The sequence below is a fragment of the Triticum dicoccoides genome, chromosome 7B (genome assembly GCF_002162155.2).
Source record: "Triticum dicoccoides isolate Atlit2015 ecotype Zavitan chromosome 7B, WEW_v2.0, whole genome shotgun sequence".
In the NCBI taxonomy this organism is placed as follows: Eukaryota; Viridiplantae; Streptophyta; class Magnoliopsida; order Poales; family Poaceae; genus Triticum; species Triticum dicoccoides.
The window spans coordinates 37445761-37453130 of NC_041393.1; the positions used below are offsets into that span (position 1 = coordinate 37445761).

The 7370-nt window shown below is 48.9% G+C and overlaps 1 protein-coding gene across 2 annotated transcripts; it reads left to right on the forward strand.

Moving 5' to 3' along the window:
* Positions 1 to 2280: 2280 nt before the first annotated feature.
* LOC119336441 (dehydrodolichyl diphosphate synthase 6-like) lies at positions 2281 to 5446 on the forward strand. Of its 2 annotated transcripts, none has more exons than XM_037608460.1 (3): positions 2281 to 2538; positions 3957 to 4023; positions 4143 to 5446. In XM_037608460.1, the coding sequence occupies exons 2-3, from the start codon at positions 4000 to 4002 to the stop codon at positions 5016 to 5018; spliced, it is 900 nt and encodes a 299-aa protein (XP_037464357.1). In that variant the 5' UTR covers positions 2281 to 2538; positions 3957 to 3999; the 3' UTR covers positions 5019 to 5446. The 2 variants fall into 2 exon arrangements, with proteins under 2 accessions (XP_037464357.1, XP_037464356.1); XM_037608459.1 differs by having other exon boundaries at positions 2282 to 2538; positions 4134 to 5446.
* Positions 5447 to 7370: the final 1924 nt, after the last annotated feature.

Below are 7370 nucleotides of genomic sequence, written 5' to 3' on the forward strand. Positions count from 1 at the left end.
TTCCGTTTCCCACCTTACGCCGCTCGTTTCGTCCATCCTCCCTGCGGCTGCACTCGCGATTGGTTTTATCACATCCTTCCCCACGTCGGTTTTGCATTGAAGACCTTCCTAAAACAACCACGCTGATTGATTCCCCTTAACCTTATCCCACCTCTGATATAGCCGCCACCACAGTCTCCCCCATCTCGCGAACGACAGGAGGATGTACGCTCCCCGTTCATGATCTCTCGCCAGCGACGCCCTAACGTCACCGTAGCGCGCGACACAGGGATTCGTCGCTGCCGCCCGCAGCTACTTTGCCCCTGACGTCGAGGAGGGGGTCGGCAAGAGCTCATGTCCTCCCGGTGCTGCCGCCGCTGGGCTCGTCTCGTCAGGAGGACACGGTGTCGATGCCGCCGCTGGCGACGCCTCGTTCTTTCTTGAGGTCAATCGTGAGGGACTCCTGATTTTTGAACATGTGTGTTTCTTCTTGTGTTGCAGCCTGTAGGTCGTGCTCGTGCAGGTCGGGTGTGCTGCACCTGCAGCCTGCGAGATCCGAGGCGTGACAACATCGGTGATTCTGTTCACCGTAGGAAACCTGCGCCGCATGGAGGCTACGGAGGTGCGTTGCCGGCGGAGACGTGTTTGCGTCATCTCCGATGAGTCCCCTTCTTATGAGTCCCCTTATGAGTCCCCTTCTGATGTTTCTATATCTGGTGTTGGCTCTCGCTTCAATCAGATCCGTGGGAGGCTATTGTTGCCGCTTTCAGTGGCGCAACGGATGGCCGACCTAACCACCATTGTCCAACCTCCCCTCCGATGTATGCGTGTCTAGCTATCACGCCCGCTACGGCAAGCATGATGTGTACACGTCTTGGTTGCTGCGGCCGTCAGGCATTCGTCCCTTCCCGACTGTCTCGCATTGGCATAAGAAAGAACGATATGTTGATTTTGCATAAAAAAGAACTTGGGAGTAAGGCAGTACGGGCGTCAAGAATGGACTGTAAAAGTGGCAGTACCAGTATGTTTCTTTTTATATATGAAAATGAAATATGTGTAACGCCTCACAGATTTTTCTCCAAAGAAGAAAGGAGAAGTTCACCAAAGTTGACCAATATTCAGTACCCTTTTTTTTGCGAATAGTACTAATAACATTACCTGCAAGTGCAAGCAAGGAGAACCACTGGTGCTTTGGCAAAAGGAAAGCAACACGATGCCAAAAGATTGTAGAATTACCATTGCATCACCCATCTTCTGAAACATACATGTTCTCTGTATCTTGCACTCCATTCCGTTCCTGTGAGTTTCTTTTGTTCTGAAACATACATGTTCTCTGTGACTTTTCTTGCAGATCCGCTGATGATATGCTTGGGCGCTAGATCTTCATGAATTGGTCAGTGATTGTATGAACATGAATTTGTAGTCTGACTAAGTTCTTGTTGCTCAATTATATGTGACCATGTTGCAACTGTGTTTGCACAACTGTATTTGCATGTGACGTCGGTTTGGCCAATAGACTTTTTTTTAGATTCTCTGCTGGACCTTTTGGTAGTGTATTTAATTTTGATTGTGATGGAGTGGGACTTAAACTTCAAAGTATATTTGCATGTTAGTGTACCAAAATCTTAATTGACATTTTATATATAATGAGCAAAAAAACCTATGATCTCAAACATGCCACTGGTACAACCCATACTAAACTTGATTTGTTCTCTCAATATGGAGTGTTAATCTTCTACTCTATATGGGCTTGGAGGACACAAGCATGGCAAGTCTGGTTGGTGGAGGAGGAAAATAAGAATGATTTAATAGTAAGAAAGGGAAGATAATGCTGCTTGAGATGTGCATGGGATTCTGAATATATATGTTTGATACTTTCCCCTCATGACAGAGATTAGCTGAGGTTTGTGGTGTCCTCATAATATGCGGGGTTCCGTTATTTTATTATTTCACCCTAGGCCCCCGGTGCAATGCATGGGCAATTACCTAGTGAGTTAATAAAAGCGCTCATCAGGAGGAAAATGTACAGCCCAAATTTCCCCTAAAACGCACGATTTTTTTAATACAAGATTTATATTCACTCTTTGCAATAAACCAGCTAAAAAAAGGGGCAGTAAACCTAACAAATAAAGGGGGGGAAAGGGGCCCAAAGCGGCACTAGAAGGCCGAAGTCGTCACTGTGGCCCGCGGGGCCCGTCGCCGTCGGCCCGCTACGCACGCACGCACGCAGACAGCAGGACCTCCCCCAAAAAAAAAGACAGCAGGAATCTTCGCGAGCTATCACGACGTGTCGCGTCGCCCGTCCCCTGTCCCGTTCCCCTCCCCCGCCGTCGCTCTCGTCCTGCCGAGATTCCGCACGAGCTCAACTGCCAGCGAGCTCTCACCGCCACTCGCTGCCCCGCCCGCCCGCCAGCCAGCCAGCTACAAGATCGCCCGCCGCCTCTTCTTCTCCTCTTGCAAGCTGAGCCACTCCGCTTCCTTCTGGCTCAGATCTCTCCTCCAACTCCGAGAGTGCCCCCGGTGGCGCCCCTCCTCCGCCCCCGGACCGTCATCCCGCAGGTGAGCTGAAGCCGATCTCTCTCCGTGGCCGCTCCATGGGTGGGCTGCGAGTCGCTTGCCCGCGCCCGCCAAGTGTTCGACGGAATAGCCACGAGGTTGAGGCGTATGCCGTGCGCGCGTGTGCTTTTGCTTTCTTGAGCTGCTGCTGGCCATCCCATCCTGATTGTCACGGGTGCTGCTTAGAGGCTATCCGATCGGGATTAGTTGTGACTGAGCAGCAATTTTGAAGCTTCTGCCCGATAGGAATTTGTCCATGTGGGTAAAGGAAAAAAACATGCTGTGTGCTATGCGCGTAAGGTAGTTTCAGCAGGAAAGTTGATTACATGTTGTTGTCTGGATAGCTGCCCTGTTAGCTGTTGCTGCTAGCACTGTTTTTGAGTCGCGCGACTAGTCGTCGACTAGTCCATGAGTCCCACTGCCAGATGTCAACTCAACCCCTCTCGAGTCCATCGGCCAGGCACGACTCGTCAAGAGTCTCTACCCCCAGAACGACTCGTCAACCATCGACTCGAAAACCTTGGCTGCTAGTCTCAAGCCCAGGGGACCTCATCGTTGTGTCACTTTAGGCGATCTTTTGGGCAGCTGAAATCTGGTGATGCAAGTCTGAAGTCCGTCTTCCCGTCCCAGTTCCATTTTTTCTATAGGATCTACTCCATATTTGATAGTACAAGAAGGATCACGTCTCTTTTGTATGCGTGTTCATACAGTCCTGGGGGAACTCTGCGGCAGGGAGTCCGAGACAACAGGTTATCTGCTCTTTACATGCTGCCGCGTCGCGCAGGTCTGGTGTGCCCTTGGCGTCGACCGTGGTCTCCGCTGCAGCGATATCTGGGAGGTCCCGTCTCCTCCTCTTGCACCTCAAAAGCACTGGCCTGCTGTGCGACTTCTCCTTTGGCGAATTTGGAATCATCGGCACGATGTGGTGTTCCAAAGCAAACGTCCTGCTGTCAGCCATGCCGTCGCCGCTGCTGCCGGCGACCTCAAACTTTGGTCCTTCCGCCTGAAGCCTGAAACCGTGGAGACCTGGCAGTTTGGAGCCCATTCCTCCAAAACCTGGACCTGTGATCTCCCTGCAGTTCTGCTTATTTCTTTCCCTGCCTGAATTTTTGTTGGGTAGAAAGCCACAAAACTCTTATCTGTACTCTCCCAGGGCTCTGGGTTTGCTGCTTTGCAGCTTGAGAAATACATATTCAGGTGGGGCGTCTTGCCCACCGGTGACTTCTCAAATAAAAAGAAGTCCTGGGGGAAGCATAAGCCATGAACTGTTGCCTTGACATCTGCTTTTCTTCTCAGTGTCGATCTCACTTAATCCTTTAGTACTTATAATATACATCTCGCACATTTGCTGATGGTGATCGTTCACAACCTTTCCCACGCAAAGAAGTCTGAAACTTTTGTTTTTTTTTTCCTGTTTGCAGGTGTGAGACCGGTGCATTGCTTGGTTGACCCCTACTTCTGGAAATGCTTGATTCACTTATTAGCCATGTAATAAGATCCTCAAACAGCTCTGACTCGTTTTTTGCTGCGCTGTCATCTTCACTTTATCTGACACTTAGTAAAAGCACTGATGTGCCATATTTATCTTGTTGGCCTAGGACCCAAAGGTGTTGACTGAGGAGAAGCCTGATGAGATAATTGCGACTGGTGTTGTTGAAAGTCTGCAGAATTTTCTGCGCAAGTGCATCATAGCTGTCCTCTCATATGGCCCGATGCCTAAACACATCGCGTTTATTATGGACGGGAACCGCAGATATGCCAAGTCCAGAAGTATCAAGCAAGGCACCGGTCACAGCGTGGGGTTCGCTGCTCTAATGGCAAGTCTTATCTACTGTTACGAGATGGGTGTCAAGTACATCACGGTGTATGCATTCAGCATCGACAATTTCAAACGTGACCCTAGCGAGGTCAAGACCTTGATGGAATTAATGGAGGAAAAGATCAACAAGCTGTTGGAAAACAAGAATGTCATCAACAAGGTTAACTGCAAGATCAACTTCTGGGGGAACCTGGACATGCTTCCCGAACCAGTGCGGTTGGCAGCCCAGAAGCTGATGGCGAGCACCGCCGAGAACACAGGACTGATCTTCTCCGTCTGCATGCCGTACAATTCGACCTCCGAAATCGCCAACGCCGTCACCGAGCTCTGCAAAGAACGGAGGGATATGATGCAGGGGCAGCAGGCCAGTGGCCGCAACGGCCACCCCGCAAATGGCGGTGCACATTTGGATATCTCGGTGGCCGACCTGGACCGCCACATGTACACCGCTGGCTGCCCGGACCCGGACATTGTGATCCGGACCTCGGGCGAGACCCGGCTGAGCAACTTCCTCCTGTGGCAGACGACGTTTAGTCATCTGCAGAACCCGGACCCCCTCTGGCCTGAGTTCTCCTGGAGGCACCTCGTCTGGGCGATACTGCAGTACCAGAGAGCCTACCCGTACATCGAGCAGAACAAAGGTCTGGCAAAGAAGCAGCTGTGAGTGAGGGATCTCATCTCCTTCGCAAGGAGATATATGTAGATGGTCATCCAGAAGACACAATAATAACAGACAGGGCTGGCAGAGAAGCGTCAGTCTGTGAATAAGGGATCTGATCTCCTTTGGGAGGAGATAAGCAGATACCAAGAAAAGATAGTTACAGCAACATGTTGGAAGTTTGCCCTTGCTATTTTTCGTGTATGGGAGGAGTATAATTATGGGAGCCATGTGTATTATGATGTACAATTCTCCGTTTTACTGTCGTGTTAAATTAAACGTTGGCAATGGCTTGCCACTTCGCCTGAATAAGGAGCCAAATCGAGGAAATTGTAAAGCGTCACAATATATATTCAGTACTCATTTGTACTCCCAAGGCATATAATTCACATTTGCCTCGTTTTCATAGCTACTTACAAGAAGCTTGTTGTGAAGGACTCTTGTTATTAATGCTATCTGCTATGGTGCTAAGTTTATGATTCCTGGATGGCTCCGGTTTGAGAATGACATTGATGTTGGGGAAGTGGTTGTTCTCATGACGACCAAGGGGGAGGTGATTGCCATTGGTATCGCTGAGATCCCAACTGCTGTTATGGCGACTGATGACCATGGCGCGGCAGCGAAGATCAAGAGGGTGGTCATGGACAGAGGCACATACCAGGAAATGGGAACTTGGTCCGGTGGCAGCGTCCGAAAGATGATGAACGAGGGCTCCTTGATAAGCATGGGAAACCAACTGAGAAGACCCCAGCTGAGTGAATATTCAATCCCGAGCCTAAGGCTCATCTGCACCCGGTGAACAGAATTCATGGCAAAAATGACAAAATCCGGCCTGAACAGTATGCAAACAGTAAACTTCTCACAGATCCCAAATTGTTTTTTTTTGCTGAGAACTACTCAGATGCCCAAACACAATGAAATTTGTCACGTACATCACGCACTTGAACATCTCCCACGGGTAAAGATGCACCTGAGGGCCAAAACGCCCTCCTCCTGTGCTTCCTACTGGTGTGCAGGGATTGTTAGCATTGCAGCTGCTCCTGAACCCGATAAGGTAAAAGTGGAACACCATGATGTGGTGCCAAGTGAGGATTTCAAGAAGAAAAAAGAGAAAGACCCATCAGGATATGATGTAACTGGGGGAGAACAGAATAGTGAGAAGAAGAAGAAGAAGAAGAAGAAGAAAAAGAAGAAGAAGAAGAAAGGCGGTGACGTTGTTGCTCTAGAGACTACAGAAGTTGAGAAGAGTGTGAAGAAAAAACACACAGAGGCACAATAGATACTCCCTCCGTCCCATAATGTAAGACATAGGATGATCATGTTTTTGGTTGCAATTCTATGTAGGCTGCAACGCTGAGCTCGTCCATGTAGCTAGTGATGAAACCACATGTCGCAAAAGGGGCTTGGAACTTGCCCTCAAAGATTATGTCCCTCCGAGCTTTCCAGATCACTTCGACATGCCCCGCTTCGTTCGATTGTTCTTCCAATGAAAAGAGCCAGTTCTTTGCCGCCGGTTGCGTACAAAGCTTGAGGCGTTCGTACAAGTCTTCATCCAATAATATCTGGCCATCCTGCCCTCGACGAGTGAATGCCTCCGCGAGTGTCCCGTGTAGTCGCAAATGGAGCATGTCTTCGATGTGGCCATGTTCCTCCTGTGAGCAATGTCCGCTGTGGGTAAACTATGCCTTGCCAACCGTCATGCAAAGATTATTACCTTGGACGGTAACTTTTTTGCCAAATGTGGGTGTCTTGTCCATTGCCGATCCCGCGGATCAGGCCTTGCTTGAGAACCTCACGGCCGTTCAAGATTGAACGCCATACTTGGGATGGTTTAGACCCCAATTGCGCTGTCCAAAAATCACCGTTAGGAAAATAGAGCGCCTTCAGAATCTGCCCACGTAGGACCTCTTTGATTCACAGGATTGTAAAAACACATGAATAGAAAAAAGGACCGTGATATTTGGCACTTGTGTGGTGGATAGCAAAACTACCACACTCCTCCTTCCTCCCATATAAATACATGCATGCATGCATTAGGATATAGATTAGGGTGTGACTAACTTTCTTTCCACGTCCATCCCTCTCTCTAATTACATACATGCACTAGAGGACAAAAAAGCTGATGTCATCCTAGATTCTCTCATATTTCAAAAATTCAAAATGTTTTGTAGCTTAAACCATTGGTTCGATGCAAAAACCGTTTTCACATAAAAGATTCGTCGCGATGAGATCTTCAAAACTAGATCCCATGTTGGTATGTTCCGACTAATCTTTTTTTCGGGTCAAAAGTTACCACACCTCGGGTACATAAGTTACCAAGCCTGTGGTATGCAACTTACCGTGCTATTTCCACATAAG

Coding starts and splice junctions, on each gene's coding strand:
- LOC119336441 (XM_037608459.1), top strand. CDS start 4,000: ATGCTTGATTCACTTATTAGCCAT. Junction 4,024..4,133: donor TTGATTCACTTATTAGCCAT/GTAATAAGATCC, acceptor TTGTTGGCCTAG/GACCCAAAGGTGTTGACTGA.